The 21506-nt window shown below is 40.6% G+C and overlaps 1 protein-coding gene across 4 annotated transcripts in view; it reads left to right on the plus strand.

Annotated features, from left to right (window-relative positions):
- pdxdc1 (pyridoxal-dependent decarboxylase domain containing 1) overlaps positions 1-21506 on the plus strand; it is a 59156-nt gene that overhangs the window by 15758 nt on the left and 21892 nt on the right. For 3 of the 4 annotated variants that reach the window (XM_069674668.1, XM_069674669.1, XM_069674670.1), the window contains 14 exons: positions 551-672; positions 1349-1417; positions 1766-1849; positions 1975-2124; positions 3349-3538; positions 3755-3823; positions 3912-3990; positions 4109-4193; positions 4324-4372; positions 5382-5483; positions 6561-6686; positions 7277-7327; positions 16956-17016; positions 17489-17559. In XM_069674668.1, coding sequence (XP_069530769.1) covers positions 599-672; positions 1349-1417; positions 1766-1849; positions 1975-2124; positions 3349-3538; positions 3755-3823; positions 3912-3990; positions 4109-4193; positions 4324-4372; positions 5382-5483; positions 6561-6686; positions 7277-7327; positions 16956-17016; positions 17489-17559 — 1260 coding nt within the window. In that variant the 5' untranslated portion in view covers positions 551-598. The remainder of the gene's footprint in view (positions 1-550; positions 673-1348; positions 1418-1765; positions 1850-1974; positions 2125-3348; positions 3539-3754; positions 3824-3911; positions 3991-4108; positions 4194-4323; positions 4373-5381; positions 5484-6560; positions 6687-7276; positions 7328-16955; positions 17017-17488; positions 17560-21506) is intronic. The other variant, XM_069674671.1, reaches the window with a different exon arrangement.

Genomic DNA, 21506 nt, shown 5'->3' on the forward strand with positions numbered 1-21506 from the left:
CTGTGGTAGGGTAGGTAGTATCAGAGTTGTCAAAACCTGGAGCTTCCATGAATGGAGCCTGGGTCTTTTGAAGTTGGCAATGCTGCTTGGCTTTCAGTAAGGTGGGGGTAAGGGGAGGGGTTTCTTCACTGAGCGATTATCCTTATCATTAGGGCACAAGTATCTAGTGTTTAATTCAAAAATTGAAGGTTCACTTTAGACCCCCGTTTAGACCCCCTCTGTGGGAAAGGGGTTTAGGATCTGAGCTTTTCTCATGTAGATTCAACATTAGCTCTCAGGAATTTCCTGCTCTGTCCATTGTCCTCACTAAGTAGTAATGAGTTTATTTTAGGCTAGAAGAAAAAAACGTGTAGCACACAATCAAGACTGTTATATTAGATAAACATGCAGTTTATAGGGTTTGCTTTTCAATATATGTTAGAAATACCACCTCAGTGTGTCCAAATGTGTGTAAGCACTTGGTAAATTTTTTATGTAACATACAGCTTTTGCAGCATTTGAAATGACTGATATTTGTCCTAATATGTCTAAATCTGTGTTTGTTATTTAGAACTCTTTCCCAGTACACACACCACACTCCAAAATCACACCTTTGAAGATGGTTGACTCCACGCTGGCTCAAGTGGGCAAGAATCTGAGTGAAGCCATGAAAATCCTTGGAGATGGACAGAGGTGCGATATGAGACTATCATACTTGAATACCTAATAACTTTCTAATGTCATTTCGAAAACATCATTATATGTCACAGCTGGAAAATGATCACAAGAATGACTTTCTGATGATACAGTGAAGTTAGAAGGATCAGACAGAGCGTGTTTTGCAGGCTGTAAAACGCAAGGTGCACCGCACTGCCTTTTCTGTTGAAGCCTACGGTTAAAAAGGAGAAGAGCTTGCTTTTTTTTACTGTTGTTTAGGCAACCAACGAATTATTAGCTGTCATTAACCTAACTGTTATCTTATAAACTGACAGATCTGTTCCCATTTATTCTGGCTTTGTTAAAATACTTAACCATGTGTTCAATAGATTATATCTGCATTAAAAAAAAATGGACAGGCTAAGGGCACTTGCTCTGGCTTTGATGAGGGTGAGAGGCTGTTCCCAAATACATTAAACACAGGGCAACAGAGATCTGTGTGGGTACATGACACCCTCAGAAACTCGATGTTGTCACCCCCACAGAAGGCCCGCCACTCCATTCATCCGAATGGACAATGAGAAAGGTTTTCCCAAAAACATTAGGCACACAAAGCGGAAAAACGTGCTCAGCAATGCAAAAGCAGCGCAAGTTGATGTTATATTCCAAAATAGATCATCTTGATATGTTTTTGGTCTGTGCCTTTGTTTAGAGAGCTCGAGAAAAGAACGGAAATGCAACCATTAGGCAGAACAAGCATCCCTGGCCCCCTGCAGGGAGAGTAAGAAACACACACACACAGACACAGACATATTAGTATAAGTTAGAGTTTTTAAGTTATTTATTATTTTAAAATTGCAGTTGCATTGTTAAAATATTGAAGTTTAAGAGACAGTTAACATTAAATTCAAAGGGGCTCTCGATGGCTTTCATGTCAGTTTGAAGCTCATTGAGCAACAAGTGTAAGGCAAATTACTGGATAGGAACATGTAGTGAGAGAGGAGAGATATGGTCCCTCTTTCTTACAACATATTTACAAAGTGTGAAAATTCTAGGCATGGGAAGAGTTGGATTTTTTGGGGGGAAAAACATTTAACTAATGATTGGTTTCTGTGCATCTCCTGTTCAGTGGTCAGGATTTTGCTGCAATACTGCACCTACTTCACAACCTCATACATGAAGAGGAGGAAGTAGAGGACAAGCCTAGCCAACAGTAAGTAGAACTATGTAAAAAGCTCACTTATACAGTATCAAACTAGTCATTTTCCCTTAGTTCCTGGTTATCAAGAAACTTTTATATAGTATAAAGTTTATAACAAATATGTTTCTGGTTTCCAGTAGGATGCAGAATGTGGGTGAGCAAGGTCACATGGCCTTGCTAGGTCACAGCCTGGCAGCCTTCATCTCAATGTTGGATATAGTGCAATTGCGAAAGCTGACAACTAGGATCCTGTCTGACACCACACTGTGGCTCTGCAGACTGTTCAGGTGGGCCTGTGGCTACAAATCTGCATTACCACTTTAGGTCCAAGCAAATGTTTCTGTATTTGATGTATAGGTTGACATGATGACAACACCTTTAAAATCCAGCATCAACAGGAGCACAGTATCTTATTATCACAGTCATTGTAGATGGCAGGGTTGCACAGGATAGCAGGTTGCATCAAAGAAAACAGTGCAAACACAGTTTAAATGTTCTTTTGTTTTGAATAATTTAGTGGATAAATGTAGTCATTATAGCATATCAAATATAAAAGAACAAGTGTCTTTTTGATTAAAGGAAGGAAAAGGAAGGAAGTAAGCTTTAGAAAATATGGGTCATGAGCATGGACTATATGAGAAGTGGACGTGGCCACCTTGACGTCACCCATTGGTCTGTGGACTATTGTTTTGAGCCTTGTCTTTCGCATTTTGTCATCCTGCCAGAAGTAACTCATTTTATCCACTCAAGTTCAGCAAACTCAAATAAACTGACATGCATCAAGTGGACAGCTAGCAGCATCCACCTGTCACTCAAAGCAGTTATGTCCCTAATTATGTATAACTTCAATTCTTGATATTGTTTATACAGTCTAGTGCAAAAAGTAAACCTTCTGTACAGTTGTCATGACTGAGGACATTAGCTATAGACTCAAACCCGCTTTACTTCCAGGCTCTGAACATTCCTATTTGTACTTTTAAGTTGGTCATTGTTATAGCGTGGTTTATGGAGAATGACTCACATTTGGTGCCAGCCTAAAGTGAGTATTTGAGGAATTGCAGTTTTTGTGCTTATGCATTGGTCTTATTTTTTACTTCACTGAAGTTGTTGCTTCTTCAGGCCAAAATAAACACTTATCAGTTAAAAGGGTGAATTTTGGAACTAAAAACTTTTTTAACTTTTGCAGGAGCATACGCTACCGTCATAAAATAACAAATAATATGGTGAGGTCATTTCTTCCAAAAGTCATCCTATCAGATTATTTCGACCAGTGTAATACATCTAGTGACCTTATCTGAACATGTTTGGTTCAAAGAAAATCAGTTTTTATGAAATTTTAAAATTAAGGTTAAAAGTGGATACAATTCAATAATTAAAGATGCTGCATGAGAGTAAGAATCATATATATATTTTTTATTATTTATAGCAACCCAACACATTGGTGAAGCAGGGCCAGAGTTACTTTTTGGTTTAGTACTTGTCTTAAAACACTTGGCTAATCTGCCCATCAGGTATGAGAATGGTTCAGCATACTTTCATGAGGATGACAGGGATGGCCTAGTTAAAGTGTGTCGACTGGTCATAAATGCACGTTATGAAGAATATGCCTCTGAGGGCTATGCAGTCCTCAGCTACAAACAGCCAGTCATCTACCAGAGCGCCTCTGGTAGGCCTGGACTGGGACAGCATCTATGCAGCCAGGTAGGATTTTAAGTATCTAAAAAGTTTGCTTTTGGTAACACTATTAATATTCTGTAGGTGTTGGAAGACCATATCTATGACTAATAATATAGTATAGGGCCACATAAAATAATATACTATTTCAGTATTCAGCATTACATAGTCATATACATTTTATTATATGCAATTGCACACATAATAGAGAGCAATTTTAATTCAAAGTCTCTGTGTTATTAGCTCGGCTTGCCACTCTCCAGTCTGTGCACAGTCCAATGCAATACCATCTTTGGATCCCAGCACCAAATGGTATGAGAATCCAAATAAAAACACTTTCAAGATAGTCAGATAGTCAAAAAGAATTAATTTTGAGTCATATCCCACTTGTCACCATCAGGACATAGCAGTTTTGGACAAACTAATCAAAGAGGACATAGAAGCTGGCAAGCTTCCATTGCTGTTGATTGCCAATGCAGGTAAAACAAAATCACAGTTTAAACACTTTTTTTCAGTCTAGATAGTACAGGAGTTGAGAAGTATTAATTTAAGGGTTAATTAGTTACTTATGATACTCTTTTGAATGTCTTGTCCCAGGAACCCCTTGGGCAGGACATACAGACAAGTTGGGTCGTCTCAAGAACCTATGTGATCAGTATAGCATGTGGCTTCATGTTGAGGGGTGAGTCATTTTTCATTACTCCCTACAATAGTTTTAATTTATTCACCTTATTTTAAAACTACATTAGTAGAGAGTGCCTGTTCTTCCTGCTGTGAAGTTGTTTATTATTGTTGTGTGTTTTCTTTAACAGGGTCAACCTGGCCACCCTGGTAGTGGGACAGGTCACCTCTGCTATCATGGTAGTCTACTTTTTAAAAATACTATCTATTTTAACGTATTAAGGACATGTTTATTTTTATACTAAAAGCGTGATTGGCCATAATCTTTTCTCCTGCTCCCCAAAATCTGCCTTCTGCAATCACTTTCAATGTTAGTGGTGAGGAACAAATTCTTCTTCTTTTGTTCTTTGTTAATCAGCATTCTAGTTAGACTGAATCTCATATGAGGATATTGTTTTATGCAAATAATGTTTATGTTTTTTTTTCATAAATATCCCTCCTTTTGCTTCCACAAAAAGCTTTATATAAGCTTTGCTTGAATATTAGGCTGTATCTTTAAATGGGAAATTGACTGCATAAGCATAATAAGTAATTCACTGACACACTATCACACCAATGGTTATGCCTTCGGGGTATGAAAACCACAGATTATTCTATTAGTGGACGTCCCTTTTAACTTCTGAGCCACAGCCATTTTACACCAAAAGAGGACTGTGACTTTTGTCTTTCATCACCTGCTTTAAAATTTCCTCAGGAAATTCTCTTCACTGTTAGTATGTAGATTACAGAGCAATTACAGGGTCCAAAAACTCTGTAATCTTCAGCTGCACAATACGTTTTAAAATGACCATTATTTTCCAACCACTCTACTCCAGCAGTGACAGCACCTGCTGAATGGACCAGATGGCAGAATCCCATGAGCATCCACCATGTGGATTTTTCTGCCAGGCCCTGTCATAGTTGTATAAAACTGTAATAGACCATGTATGCTGAAGAAGCTCAAATGCTCAAGAATGCTAGATTTAATGTGTGAAAGAGGTATAATCACATGCCCAATGTGTAAAACAAGCAACAAAGAGATTAAAGTGTTTGTAGAGAAAACACTCCACATCTGCCAAATTCTGAATGATTCTAATCTCTGCAGTGCTGTGTCATAATTTACTTTGATCATTGTAACCAGCCTCGCAGGAAATGCCATCTCTTGTTGAATTTCTATTATGACTGTATGTTTATTATTCTTTTCCTCCAGGCAGCCAACAGAAGTGACAGTATGACACTGACACCAGGTCAATGGCTGGGACTGCCTGCAGTAACAGCTGTCACCCTTTACAGACAGGAAGACCCAGCACTGGTACTTTGTATAATTTCATACAAAAGCGAGTATCACAGGCTGTGTAATTGATCATACAATGTCGTCTCAAAAAATATCATTTTCTGCTTTCAATGAAACCAGACTGATTCAAACATTCCTTAGTCTCTATGTCTATTCAAGATAATTTTTTGTTCCTAACCAGTGCTGTTAGGGATCGAAGCATGGCTGTTTGAAGTCAGTACCCGTTAACATTGGTACCTGTTTGGGAGAGGTTGATTGTTAGGCTCTCCCCCTACACAAATGCACATTTGGAAGGCCAAGCAGAGTAGTAATTAGCGCTTTCTCCTCTGTAACTTCAAGTTTCCATTACCAAGAGTGTAATGTGAATACTCAAAACTGACAAAATTAGCTGTTGTAAGCTGCTGAAGCTGCTGAATCTGGAATCAACCTGGAATCCTTGGAGTTTATTCTGTAAATTAAGTGTGTGTTTTGTAGCTAATAAGGAACTAAGTTAATATTATTAGCTAGCTAGCTAAGGCAACAATCAGTCTAATGCTACCATGGCAAACTAGCTGGTGATCAGTATTCTTTTTAGGAAACTGATGTTAAGTAAAGGGATCAAATTAAAGTAGTTTGTGAATGAACATTAAATAATGTGAAGAATAGTGTAAAATTAAAAGGGTGATATAAGAAATAACCATCTAGAAATTAGGGCAATGCCGATTGAGTAGGTCTGTATGTGATGCAATGGTTCTCACAAAAGTTACTGATAAATGCATTTCAATTCACAGAACCTGTAATTATTTTGATACATTTTTTATGTAACTACATGGTTAGTTGTTTTATGTACCTTATTTCAACAATTTTTCAGTTGCATGAAATGTTCAGAGAAGGGCAGGACTTTAATACTTCCATCAGCCGATTCCATCAGCCAATCCCTATTGCAAACACGTTGGCTCCTAGATTATCCCTACTGAGCAAACTGGCTTTAAATGACGACACCAGTGCAAGATTGCAGCACTTACAACACCCAGAATATTTTGGCTTAACTTTTAATTCAAAGGTACAATGGATCTCTTCCTCCTCTATCTTTGATACAGTGGTTCTGTGTCTCAGTCTCTGGCAGCAGGTTTGACCTCCAGCCAGCCAATGGTAAAGCTTCGAGCCCTGCCCCTCTGGCTCTCTCTGCAGTACCTTGGCCACAATGGAATTGTCCAAAAGATCAGACACGCCACTGAACTTGTAAGCATTCTGTACTCACCATTAACCACATACTGTCATTTACATTGCTGTCTGTATAGATACACTCCAATAATATCTGGCAACATACTCTAATCCCAGAGACATTGCACTAAAGTGCTAGACAGATAGATGGATCAAGCTTTTATGTCAAGAGAGTCCCTGCATGTACCTTTCCATAAAAAAATGCAAATTATAGTTTTAATTACTTTTAGTGTATCATTTAAATACATGAGATGTCTTTAAATGATAACACTCCACCAATTGTAAAGCTTATCAGTGAGCTTCACAATTGTTTTTGAACATTGCCAGGCTAGCTGTTTCCCCCTGCGCCCAGGCTTATTTACAAGCATGGCTTACCACATGCTGTCACTAATTTATACACACGTACAATATTGATATTGACCTTCCCATAGCTAGAGCAAATAAGCATTATTTCCTGGTAATTTTCCTTTAAAACATCAATTAAATGTAAAAATTTAATTGGCTACCCAAGAGTCATATTGTGGCGGCAATATGAAAAAATGTGTTCTTTGCTTAGTTAGATATGGAAAATCAGTCATTAAACACCTTTATCTCTCCCTCCCATTTAGAGCCAGCAACTCCTACAGAAGCTTAAAACTCAGGTCTCCATCAAAACATCGGTAGGTTTTATTTTGATGTTCTGCCATAAATAAAAAATAATGTCATTATGCCTTTGTCTACCATTTTTAGTTTTTGTTTGAAAACACACAAACAAGAAGTAGAAAGGCAGCACTAATTCAAAGATGCTCAACTGTAGATGACATTATTGAACATTTTTTGTGCTGAAGTCAGCTATTCATAGCACTACCCAACAAATATTGCCCTCTGAGGTTTTTAATCACTGACAGATGGACTACATACATTGGGACGTCTGTGGCTCAGTGGTAGTGGTATGCGTTTCTGGATGTCTGTATACATGTATACATGAAGGGCCAATACTAGGGGTGTAACATAATGGAGAGGTGTAATGTATTGGATCCTCAATTTTCTTTTAACTTGACATTGCTACTATTTCAATAATTAATTCAAGTGGAGAGTACAGAATATTAATAATAACCTTTTATAGAGCACTTTTCAAAATCCAGGCTACGAAGTACTTCATAAATGCAGCAAAGTAAAATGCGACATGTGCAACACGTGTTGTGTGAGTCACCAAAACAACAATCGGTGAGATTTCATTTAGGGATTAGGTCTTCGGCTTTTGGACCCAGCACTGTGCTGTGAAACGGAGATTGTGTGTTATGGATGGGTTAACAAATACATCAGTTACTAGCGTTAAGCACCGATAGTTATTGCAAGCATCTACATGGATATCACTCAAAAGAACTTGGTAAAGTAAAGTAAAGTACCTCTCGTAAAAATATTAAAAGAAGCCTGGGGTGTTTTACAGTTATAGAGCAGATCTCTGTGGTCTGATACGTTCTAATTTGCAGCACTATGTGAAGCACCGCGGTGAAGCTATCGCTGCAGCAGCTGCTAAGCTCCCCAAACTTTACGTTCTGTCACTGCATTGATGCATGATCATCAACTTCCACATAACGCTACATAATGTCCACACCTCTAATAACTGTACATCAGAGTAAAGCACAACACGCTGTGTTGTCTCTTTTCACTGTGACTCTGCATAGGGATTTAACGGAAGTAACACTGATGTTAACTTTACGTCGGTCTGCATATCACCTCCGTGCCGAACCGTGTGGGTGATCCGTACTGATCACGGATCAACTGCGATCCGTTACACCACTAGCCAATACAGACATAAACTGAGACATGGCTAGGTTTTATTGCGTGGGGATGTTCCTGTCCTGTTTATTAAAGGAAATTCTTTCTCTATGTTCTGTTGTGGCTTTGGCAACAGGATTTTATTGGCCCCTTATTGTCACCATCACACAGACCACTGTCAATGTCAATGTTTTTGGACACCAGCTTTCAAAGAGCCTGAGATATCACATGACAATAAGCAATCACCTACAACTTCTCTTCATGGTCAATTTATAGAAGGAATTATTTCTCTGCAGTAATGTGTGTTTTGGTGCAAGACAGCAATACAGCGGCTTAAAATGCGCAAGATGGAAGGGCCTGCTTTGGGGGGGTACCTTCTTCCATTGTGCCATGGTCCAGTTCTGATGCTCACTTGCCCAATGTAGGTGCTTTTATGAGGAACAGGGGTCAGCATGGGCACTCTGAACGGTCTGCGGCATCTTTCTATCAGATCCAGCATTATTTTTTTTCAGCAATTTGACCTCGGTAGCTCTTGTGTTAGATCAGACCACAAGTGCCAGACTTCGCTCCCCACGCCCATCAATGAGCCCTGGCCCACAATGACCCTGCCGCCGGTTTACTGGCTTTCCATCCTTGGACCACTGCAGATCAGGAACATCCTACAAGAACTGCAGTTTTGGAGATGCTCTGACCCAGTTGTCTAGCCATTACAATCCTTACGCTTGCCCATTTTGCCTGCTTTCTACACATCAACTTCAGATTTATGCATTGTAGTGTTGCACCGAAACATAATCTGCTACTCTCACCTCTCTCACTTAATTTCTGGCGGCTGTGGCTCAGTGGTAGAGTCGACCGTCTTTCAATTGGAAGGTTGGTGGTTCGATCCCAAGCTCCCTCAATCTACATGTCGAAGTGTCCTCCAGTGCAAGACACTGAACCCCATATCGCTCCCGGTGGCATAGCCATCGGTGTGTGAATGTGATGACTGATTGACAGTCGGGCATTTTACATAGCATTCTCTAACATGGGTATATCATGATCATTCTATGTGTGAATGGGTGAATGTGACATGTAGTGTAAAAGCAGTTTTGAGTGGTCCCAAGACTAGAAAAGTGCTATATAAATACCATTCCATTTACCATTCATTTCTCTCTCTTTTTCCATCATTTCTGTCTGTCTGTCTGCATCACATAAAACGCTGTGGGATTAGAGTGCAAGCTAGTGCAAGCTAAACAACAGAATGTAACGGTAAATTACGGTAAATGCAAGTAGAGCAGAGAGCAATAAAGATGTCAATCTGGCAGTAGGCTTATATTTAATCCTCCTATTATGCTTGGGTTCAATTTGACCCCATTCAATATTTAACGTCTCTAAATAAATGGTTGATATCATTTTATTTTTCTTCTTATTTAATGACTTCCTAATTTAATGGGTAAACATAAAATTATCATGATTATATGTTTTCTGTGTCCCAGATACATTTTCTATGCATTTGTGTTCTTTGGGGTCAATTTCACCCTGGGTTGTTTTAGCTGTATAAAACATATTTTGCACACAATTGTTGCAGTTGTTTAGGATGATATTGAGGTCACTATAACATGCAATTTTATAATCTTCCAGAAAATGGATAATACCCACAGGACTTTGATATTTCCTGCGACGTGAGGCTGGGGACAAACTGTCAGAAGATCTACTGGGGGTGCTACCCACCCGGGCCTAAACTGTAATAGTTATTTTATCCAGAGATCTTTTAATCAGGTCCTGCCCCTTTCATTTGTGCAGCCTTACTGTCACTTAAAAACAACCTAAGTTGTCAAGGGAGAATGCTGGAAGGGTCATATACTCACCAGGGAGGGGTCGTGGTCTTTTTGTAGGAAGCACTTGTTATTGAAGAGTTTATTTACCACTCAGAGAAATGAAGGGAAGAGAGATTTTCTATTTTTCAGTTAATTTTCTTTATTCAAAGATTGTAGTAAGCATGTGTGTATGTATGTGTGCCTATATGCTTTCTTTTATGGGTTTAGATGGGGGTTCTACGGCCTGGTTCTGGAGTGTTCCATCTGTAAGCTTTCCGTTAAGTTAAGCCTTAATACTTTTCAGTTTTGGTAGTGATTCCTGAGTGACTCCCTTGACCTTCCACCTGTTAAGCAATAGAGCTATAGCTATAGAGAGAAACGGAAAAGGAGAGAGGGAAGAAGAGGGAAGAAGAGGAATGAAGAAACAAAGAAGAAAGAAGCAGAAGAAATAAAGGAAGACTATTGCTATTGCTGATTGGAATTCTCTGAGCAGAGGGTGTAGGAGCTACATTGGGTGTTTGCACCGACCCACTGTCTCTTCTGCTTGTGTGTCTCCATTTCATGTCTCAGAGATGTGTGTGCATGTCCTGAGTTGAACGAAAGTTCATGGTGGATGAGTTGTCCTTAGTGAACCCAAACTCATTACAGATGTTGGTAAATGGTAAATGGACTGTACTTATATAGCACTTTTCTAGTCTTTGCGACCACTCAAAGCTGCTTTTACACTACATGTCACATTCACATTCAAACCCGTTGGCTATGCCCCGGGAGCAATTTGGGGTTCAGTGTCTTGCCCAAGGACACTTTGACATGTAGCCTGAGGGAAGACATTCCATATTTCCTCACGTGTCATATGCTTTGATGACAGAGAAGGGGCTGACAAGAGCATGATGGGATGTATGGGACAAGTGTGTCCAGCGATTATCCTTGCTTTACAATCCAGGCCACCACATGACTGTGGATGAATGTCTGGTTGCATTTCGTGGGGGCTGTCCCTTCAGAAAATACATACCAAGCAAACCGAATTTGAAATGCAAAAAACAATATATAGTACATACATATTGATAAGTACTTTATACAACCCGACTTCCAAAACCTGTGTAATGAATGATATAAAAATGAAACCCTTAGTTAGTGTGTTTATTAAGAGTCATTTTATTAAACATAAAGGAACGACAGAAAAGGAGTTCAGCTCACTTATGATTCTTGATATGCAGAGTAGCAATAAAGTCAAAAACTTGCTTTGCTGGCACTAGCCAGGATCTCTGGGTGTTTTCTTTGGATTTATATTGGATTATTGGACTTTCAAGGCGGCGTTTTGTTTTGGCTTGCTGATCAAGGATCAAGACCGGGACACCGTCAGCAGATCACCACCCGGACAGCGGGTGCATCCAAAATGCTTGAACCCTGGGAAGCAATAAACAGTCATGGAAATGGACCATATGCCATTAGAAACCTATTGGAGTGGATTATTAATTGTCCCCTTCAAGGATGCAGTGATTAGCAGTGTGAGAGTGGCTACCCCGCTGCTACTGTTAATAGGATCTCCATAGAAAACCTGGAAGAGTTGCTGAATAATCAGTACAAGCATGATTTTAAGAAAAGACAACAGAAGACAAAGATGATGTGAAGTTCATGGAAATCATGAAGGATTCTGTCAAACTTCAAGATCGACACTACAGCTTGAAACTTCCCTTTAAGAAAGAAGATGTCTCTCTGTCAAACAGCGATTGAATTGCTTATAGCACATTCTTGATCGAAGAGGAAGTTTGAGAGAAATAAGAAGTTCCATCAGGAGTACACCAACTTTCTCAATGATGTCATTAGTAAGGGTTATGTGCCTGAACCATCAGGTAGAACGATCTGATGGACTCCAGACGATTTTTTGGAAGCAGAAATATCCATCATTCACTTCACTCTGCAGGAAAGGTTCCATGGGGAATTTGCTTCATTATCAGCTGGCAAACGTGGAGTTAAGAAGAATAGTAACATCTACAAACTTGACCCCATTCTGGAAGAAGAATTGCTTAGAGTTGGAGGGAGATTGAGTAAGGCAGCCATGCCTGAGGAGACAAAACTTCCACAGCCTCCACTACGATGCTCTCATGGCGAGTGACTGCATGCTTTATTTAGTGAATGTTTCATCTGCGAGCACAGATAACGGCGCAATCCTTTGCTCAAACAGCCACTGGTGCATGACAACTGTGATAAGCGACTAGACCACATCAAGCATAAAGTGTCGTCACACAGCAGTAAAGACAACTAGTTTGTGCAACTCCTAGTTGCTACCTACTCCAACTGAGCTGCGAGTTATATTCAGAAACTCAGACTGTTGTAGCGTGGCATCAGGATAGGCCTCCCCCATTTGTTTCACCATTCCACAGAGTCAGGATGTAAACCTTGGGACAACCTCCAATAAACTGCAATGATTGTCGTTGTTTAAATGTTTGCATTTAGAATAGTATGTTGAGGATAAGTAACCAAATGCTTTGATCCACGGACTGTGGACAACAGGGACGAGTCCCACCTCAGATCCCTGGGGATTGAAAGAGTTTGTGGGTCACTTATCTGCTTTCTCCCCTCTCCCTCACACAGAGAGGAGAAGGGAGGGGTGAAACAAAGCTAACTCAGGACAGAGGAAATGTTGATTCATCACTGTGGCTCTTTTATTTGGTTTAATAGTCTGTAAACACACACACATATATATATATATAAGCACACACATATCCACACATATACATTCACATATAAATGTGTGTTCACCATGATATGTTTATTGCTGAATTAACTATTACTTTTATGAACTGTTTATTTAATCTCATTCTGTCTGTATAACCCAGCGATTTTTGGAGTCTACACGCAGCTGAGAGTCCAGAGGTATCGAATATGGGGGGGTTATATAGATGAGATTTACTACTTTATGTTTAGGAAGAAATAGTTTATTTGATAAAAAAGTTTCGGACAAAGGAGTGGTCAATTTTGCATCGATTCGCTCAGGACACCGCCTTCGGGAGAAGCAACCCTTTAAATAAGAGACGACACCCCAAGATCTCTCTCTTACTCTCTTGCTTCTTCCTCTTTTCCACCCTGCGTTTCCCCGCATCCCCTTGGACCCGGCAGCTGACGAGTTGCGCCACCACACCCTCCTCTCCGGACTTCTTTTCCTTATCTTTTAAGTTAAGAGTAGACATTGCTCCAACTAAACTTCAAGCTGTTGTAGACCTGTGTTCCAAGAACTGAAGACAACAGCTCTCTTTTTGCTCCAATCCTTGCGCTCTGACAAGCCTCAAACCCAGAGCCCAGAAGACGCACCCAGCCTCCATCCAGCTCTAGTCACAACACGGAGTGACCTGCACATCGTCATCTAGAGAGACCAAACCGGCCGTGCGGTGCCACTCCGAGGGATGTTACTGGGGTTAAAGCCCAGGGCGCCTGAAGCTCCAGGCCACGCCGGTCCGACGGCCTCCACACACCTCACCTACAGCACGGTTGACCCTCTCCTTCATCAGAGTAGATCTAACTTTGCTTGACTGTATATCGGAGTTGATGCGGTAGTATTAAGGGTATTAGGGGTTAGAGTAGAACTTTAGCAAGATACCTCCCAATATCTCAGCTGCTGCACCTTGCTCCCTTAACAGGTTTCATTTTCAGTCCATCTTTCCATCATATTCATCCTGTTATTAATCTTTTTCATGCTCATCACCATATTCATTTATCTCATGTACAGTGGGACAAAAAAGTATTTAGTCAGCCACCAATTGTGCAAGTTCTCCCACTTAAAAAGATGAGAGATGCCTGTAATTTTCATCATAGGTACACTTCAACTATGAGAGACAGAATGGGGGGAAAGAATCCAGGAAATCACATTGTAGGATTTTTAATGAATTAATTGGTAAATTCCACGGTAAAATAAGTATTTGGTCACCTACAAACAAGCAAGATTTCTGGCTCTCACAGACCTGTAACTTCTTCTTTAAGAGGCTCCTCTGTCCTCCACTCGTTACCTGTATTAATGGCACCTGTTTGAACTCGTTATTAGTATAAAAGACACCTGTCCACAACCTCAAACAGTCACACTCCAAACTCCACTATGGCCAAGACCAAAGAGCTGTCAAAGGACACCAGACACAAAATTGTAGACCTGCACCAGGCTGGGAAGACTGAATCTGCAATAGGTAAGCAGCTTGGTGTGAAGAAATCAACTGTGGGAGCAATTATTAGAAAATGGAAGACATACAAGACCACTGATAATCTCCCTCGATCTGGGGCTCCACGCAAGATCTCACCCCGTGGGGTCAAAATGATCACAAGAACGGTGAACAAAAATCCCAGAACCACACGGGGGGACCTAGTGAATGACCTGCAGAGAGCTGGGACCAAAGTAACAAAGGCTACCATCAGTAACACACTACGCCGCCAGGGACTCAAATCCTGCAGTGCCAGACGTGTCCCCCTGCTTAAGCCAGTACATGTCCAGGCCTGTCTGAAGTTTGCTAGAGAGCATTTGGATGATCCAGAAGAGGATTGGGAGAATGTCATATGGTCAGATGAAACCAAAATAGAACTTTTTGGTAAAAACTCAACTCGTCGTGTTTGGAGGAGAATGAATGCCGAGTTGCATCCAAAGAACACCATACCTACTGTGAAGCATTGGGGTGGAAACATCATGCTTTGGGGCTGTTTTTCTGCAAGGGGACCAGGACGACTGATCCGTGTAAAGGAAAGAATGAATGGGGCCATGTATCATGAGATTTTGAGTGAAAACCTCCTTCCATCAGCAAGGGCATTGAAGATGAAACGTGGCTGGGTCTTTCAGCATGACAATGATCCCAAACACACCGCCCGGGCAACGAAGGAGTGGCTTCGTAAGAAGCATTTCAAGGTCCTGGAGTGGCCTAGCCAGTCTCCAGATCTCAACCCCATAGAAAATCTGTGGAGGGAGTTGAAAGTCCGTGTTGCCCAGCGACAGGCCCAAAACATCACTGCTCTAGAGGAGATCTGCATGGACGAATGGGCCAAAATACCAGCAACAGTGTGTGAAAACCTTGTGAAGACTTACAGAAAACGTTTGACCTCTGTCATTGCCAACAAAGGGTATATAACAAAGTATTGAGATGAACTTTTGTTATTGACCAAATACTTATTTTCCACCATAATTTGCAAATAAATTCTTTAAAAATCAGACAATGTGATTTTCTGGATTTTTTTTTCTCATTTTGTCTCTCATAGTTGAGGTATACCTATGATGAAAATTACAGGCCTCTCTCATCTTTTTAAGTGGGAGAACTTGCACAATTGGTGGCTGACTAAATACTTTTTTGCCCCACTGTATATTTAGTAGTTTAGTTAATAAATTCTTCATTTATAAAGATCTGCATTATGTGTTTTGTATGTGTGAACTACTAAGCCTCTGTACACCGCGAAACGAACTCAATTCTAGACTGTAGCAACCTTCAGATTATGAGATTGAATGTAAATAATTAGGTAACTAATTATAAGTTTTCCCTGTCTTATCAAAATTGGGTGGTGCCCCGATAAATACCTACAATAGGTTAAATCTTTTAATTAAAGTTAAACTTTAATTTTCAATAGTCAAAATAGAGTGCAGGCATTCTCAGCTAATTAATTATTAAATAATAAATCGACCGAATTACGCTACACTGTTCAAATATGTTTTTTCAGAACCTTTGTTATACTTAATACTACTTTACTATAATTAACGCCCTTTCTCTGGTCCTTACCCTTATGATACTGTTAATGAGTTGACTCAATTAGGGCTTCTAGGTCTGCATCTGTGATATGTAGCTGTGTTCTCCCTCCATTCTATAGCTGTGGTCTAGTTGACCTGCTTCATTACCCTATGTAGTCTCTCCACCTCATCTTTGTCAATGTAGATCAGTAAATTGTCTTAGTCCCTGAGCTGTGCAGGACATGTCTCTCTGGAGTAGACACGACACTCCAGGTGTGTTTTTGGTGAGTGCAAACTCTTACAAAGGAGTTCACCAAGCACCTAGGATAGCAACAGAAGATATGAGAACACTGCCATGGCTGAGCAAAGTAGCTTGGAACTTTATATTAGCAGTTCTTGCCTACAGCTGTAGCACTCAGTAGCTGTAAGAGTGCCAACCAACTAGCCAGCCGTCAGTTGAATCAGCTACTTTGTCCCCTGTACAGCCCTAGTAAACAGCAGGTATCCATGCACAGTGAATTTTAGGTCCGACTCATACAAACTATGAGACCGTCACAGACTACAAAGGACAAAAGTCGACACAAATTTAACATTAGCAGAAGCACTAGAGCCTGGGTAGCCAGCAGAGCAGTGCCACCGGGAGTGTGTGTTCTTGCCGGTGCCTGTGTAGTCCTGCCAAAATTATCAGCATTAAAATAAGATAAGATTAACCTTATTGGTCCCCCATTGGGGGAAATCAATCTGTGCATGTAAGATTTACAGTTTCCTTTCTCTTAAGCCTCCCTTTTTCTCCATCTTGTTTTATGTTTTATTCACTTTCTGTTGTAAGTATTACTTTAATGTGCTGGTTTTAATTGCTTTTTGATGAGCTACTTTGTTTCCTTCACTCCGAGTACAACATGGTGCCACAAAAGACCTCTATTGCACTCTTTAAGCTGACGATTATGGTTTTGCATTCCATAAAGAAGATCATTGTTAAGTATGATGATAATGGTTACTGAGCACCTGAAACCTGATTCTGTGACTTTATTTTTCCAACAGATGGAGGATGAATTAAGCTCTTCTGTGGTTCTGTTCAAGTTTTCCCAGGAAATAAATTCAAGTAAGAATTGCACTCCCTGGACCCTACAGACATGAATGACATGTTTTTTAATTAAAAGGCACTCAGACAAAAGTAGTGAAACAGTAATGCACTCCTGGATAGGATCTCTATAGGGAACTATTTCATTTTCATGTTAGCCTTAAAACATGTTTTTTTTAAGGAAGTGAAGGATTTTTGTAATACGATTTTCTAAGCTCACAGGTTAACTTACTAGTGTTTGGGGCTTTGTCGTCCTCCCCTTAAATAAAAGATGCACTTGAAAGCTCTCAAAGGCAAATAAGTGAACCTTTTGAGCTTTTAATATTGCTTGCTGAAAAAAGATAGGAAAAGGGTTTTATTAATGAGTTTAACATTCAAATGATCAGAATTATTATTAGAGATACTACCAGGATAATAATATCCTCAACACAATCATAGTATGTTTTTTTATTCCTTCTTTACTTACCAATTATTCTTTCCCCTATGTTGTAAGCATCCCATGGGGGTTCAGTGGAAGGTTACTGCACTGGGGAGAAAGAGGTGCTTGATTCCTTCAACAGATGGGTAAGTGTATTGGGATGCTAATTAAATGTTAGTTAAAGGTGGCAGAGTTCATATAGAACATTGATATATTGCAGCAAACAAAAATTTGCCATGTTAAAATGTATTGGAGCATAGAATTATGTCATACTCTCTCTGTGTGCGTGTGCATGTTTGTGTATCAGTGTGCGTGTGCGTGCGTGCGTGTGTGTTGTAGCCTCTTTGATCTTTATTTTTTGTACCCCTCTCATTTTTTAATGGAAGCAAACCCCTTTTTAGATTTTGCAACAGTGCTGTAAGAAACTCCAACGTTTTTACACAGCTATAGTTTTTCCTATGTTACTACTTCTGCTGCCAGCTTGGTGGTGGAGCAACATTGCGCCACCATCCAGCCTCCGTCCCTTTTCTATAAAACAATGAGGCAGAACAATAACCGGCTGTGTAAAAGGGGCTTAGAGAGTGACCTCTCACACATCATTGTAAAATATAGATGACCGAGTGCAGTTCCAAGTGTTTAGCTGAAGGAACTTTCATACAATAACCAAAAGTCAAACTTTAGCAACCTCATGCATATTAATTTTGACATTTGGCTTAAAATTACTTTACATCAATTTAGATGGGTTAAAATGGTAACATTTAAAATTATGAAAAGAAGTTACTGTACTTAAGTAGGACTTTTTTTTTTTTTTTACATTTCTTGATTACTAGATACACTCTACCCTGCTGCCACTTTCACCCTTTCACAAATGTATTCATACACTGATGGCATAAGTTGCGTGGTGTCAACATGCCTAATCTAACTTGTTTATATATGTTTGAGCACTTAACAGAGACTCCAGTTCTTTATTTTATTTCCCTCCCTTCCAGTCACCCAACACCTCTGCGTGTTTTTGTGAATGGAGTCTAATAGATTGGAGGGGAGTAATATGACAACCGTTTCTGCTGAGAGGGGCAATGTGGCTGGTGAACCAATGAAGCAATTTGTTTTGTTGTGACATCAGAGTGCTCTAGTGCAACTTGCAACTAGTGCAAGAGGTAGAGAATGTCATGTTAAGTATTGTTAATGAGCATCTACCCTAACCCTACCTACTGTGATGGCATTTAGCCAAAAAAATAAATAAATAGAAACAACAAAGCAAACAAAAATTGAGATCATGGGTTGGTACAACATCTTCATTTACTAAAAAGTCAAACAATTTTTTTTTACCCACAGTATGGCTGTCTGTAATATTCTTTTTTGTCCAGCTCCACTCGTGTGACGTAGGAGGACCTCTTTTTGTGTACCGTTGCCGTGGTGAATCGTGGTATCGTGCTTTTAAGAAAAAAAACAAGAATTCAACCTCTTTTCATATAAAAAGCAGTTCAGTCAGACAACTCACATTGTTATAGTTTGAAATATTTATTGCAGCAGAACACAGCTTGTGTTTGGCATCTAGGCTCCGTCCTAATCACTCCTCGCTGATTTATTTTACATGCAGAAATTGAGGAGTGATGAGATAATATGTTAAACCCACCATTCGGAGCCTGCAGGTGAATGCTGGGGTGTTGGTGGGGCTGAAAGTAAGAGCGCGGTACTGGCGCAGGGCAGCGATGGCAATGACAGAGCAGAGGGAGAGACCGGAAATCTTGCAGCTTAAATAGACCGCCAATTGGGAGGAAGTGTTTGTTAGGTGATGTGGAAGTGACAAATATCAATTATTAAATCAGTGCAGCTTGAGTTGTCTGCCTGAACTAGCTTGCAGGCGTCGCCCCATTTCAGTCAGACAACTCAAGTTGTTGTGTTTGGCGTCTAGGCTCCGACCTCATCACTCCTCGCTGATTTATTTTACATGCAGAAGTTGAGGAGTGATAAGATAATATCTTAAAACCCCCAAAACTGCACATATGCGGAGCCTGTGTGGCCATTCCCCATAAGCACCACAGCTACATGAGGAATATACTACTTAGTGAACTGCTATGTGCTGGCCTAGGCACCCTAGCCTTGTGGCCACTTCCCATGAGTACGGCGCCTACATGGGGAGTATACTACCTAGTGAAACTGCTATGTGTGGGCCTCGGCACCAGCCGCCCTGTGGCCACTCCTCATGAGTACGGTGCCTACATGAGGAGTATACTACCTAGTGAAAGTGCTAAGTGTGGGCCTTGGACCCCGCCTAGTGGCAATTCTCATGAGCACCGCGTTGCATGATACATACTATTCCTAGAGAGAATTGTTATCCTACCAGCATATTGCAATTGTTAGCAAAGATATGATTGCTCTAAACCCAGCAAACCACCTGATATGCAATGATTGAATTATGCAGCAAAGCTGTTACAGATATTAGTCAAGCATCAAGGACTGTAGGAACTTTGGACAGCCAAGATTTCCTTCTTGGGGCAGGCCACAGCTCAGGTATAGATCGCGCAGCTTTCAGGGGAACCAGGATCTTGTCTTTTTTTTGCAACCATCAATGAAGAAGTGGGTAGCCAACCCATGGGTCAGGGAGCGGTGACATGGTGAATTTCATCATGGAAGAAAATGTCAGAAATAGGTGTTAGTATTAGCAATGACTATTTGAGTGTCTTGCCAAGTTCTTTCAGACTTAAGTGTTTCAGAAGTATCTAATACAAGTGCTCTTCTGGTTTAAATCCTGAAAGGTGAGATCATGCCAAGGGATTGAAAGAAAGATCTGGTCGTACACTGAACAAAAATATGAACGCAACACTTTTGCTTTTGCTCCCATTTTTCATGAGCTGAACTCAAGGATCTAAGACTTTTTCTATGTACACAAAAGGCCTATTTCTCTCAAATATTGTAAACAAATTTGTCTAAATCTGTGTTAGTGAGCACTTCTCCTTTGCCGAGATAATCCATCCACCTCACAGGTGTGGCATATGAAGATGCTGATTAGACAGCATGATTATTGCACAGGTGTGCCTTAGGCTGGCCACAATAAAAGGCCACTCTAAAATGTGCAGTTTTATCACACAGCACAATGCCACAGATGTCGCAAGTTTTGAGGGAGCGTGCAATTGACATGCTGACTGCAGGAATGTCCACCAGAGCTGTTGCCCGTGAATTGAATGTTCATTTCTCTACCATGACCCTTCGATTCCACAGGATCCATCTCCAGCACGTTCCGTGTGCGCTGCAACCTCTGGAGTCGATCGCGCCCATTCAAGTCAATGATAGTGATTCCACAGCACGCAGATCGTTCCAAACAGGAAGTCACACACGAAAGCAGCATACAGCATCCGGTCATTTCAAAATAAAACACCATGTTGAGACCGGTACAGACTCCTTTTTTTCCGTTTATTTTAAGATCAACGCACTGAAATCTCGAAAGAAGAATTAAGTTGTGCACTCAGTCATGGTAGAAGCACAAAAATCACGAAATGATTTCCAAATGAGCAGATTATCAACCTCGGTTGTGCAAACTGAACTGTAGTTTGTGTGTTGTGTTGTGTGTGCTAACATTGATGTTATCGCGTAATTTCTCAATTGTCGCGCGATAATGTAGTTCTCCCGCGATCTTATGCTCTTGCGAATCCAGCTGCTTGGGCCAGCGCTCCGCTGTGCTGCAGACCAGACATGCTTCCTGTGGGCCAGGGCTCGCGCCGTTGACGGACTACAAACGCGGCTCAGACGGAACGCGCCGGCGACGGATCCTGTGGCATCGAGGGGTGATACTTCTCCAAAGACGTTTCAGAGAATTTCCAATCGGCCTCACAACCGCAGACCACGTGTAACCACACCAGCCCAGGACCTCCACATCCAGCATCTTCACCTCCAAGATGGAGAAGTGCTCACTAACACAGATTTAGACACATTTGTGAACAATATTTGAGAGAAATAGGCCTTTTGTGTACATAGAAAAAGTCTTAAATCTTTGAGTTCAGCTCATGAAAAATGGGAGCAAAAACAAAAGTGTTGCGTTTATATTTTTGTTCAGTGTATATTCACCACACCTGAGAAACCCATAGAATGCCAT

Source organism: Semicossyphus pulcher, unplaced genomic scaffold, assembly GCF_022749685.1.
Source record: "Semicossyphus pulcher isolate SPU_LCO1_2020_fin unplaced genomic scaffold, fSemPul1.0.p SCAF_23, whole genome shotgun sequence".
NCBI classification, from domain to species: Eukaryota; Metazoa; Chordata; class Actinopteri; order Labriformes; family Labridae; genus Semicossyphus; species Semicossyphus pulcher.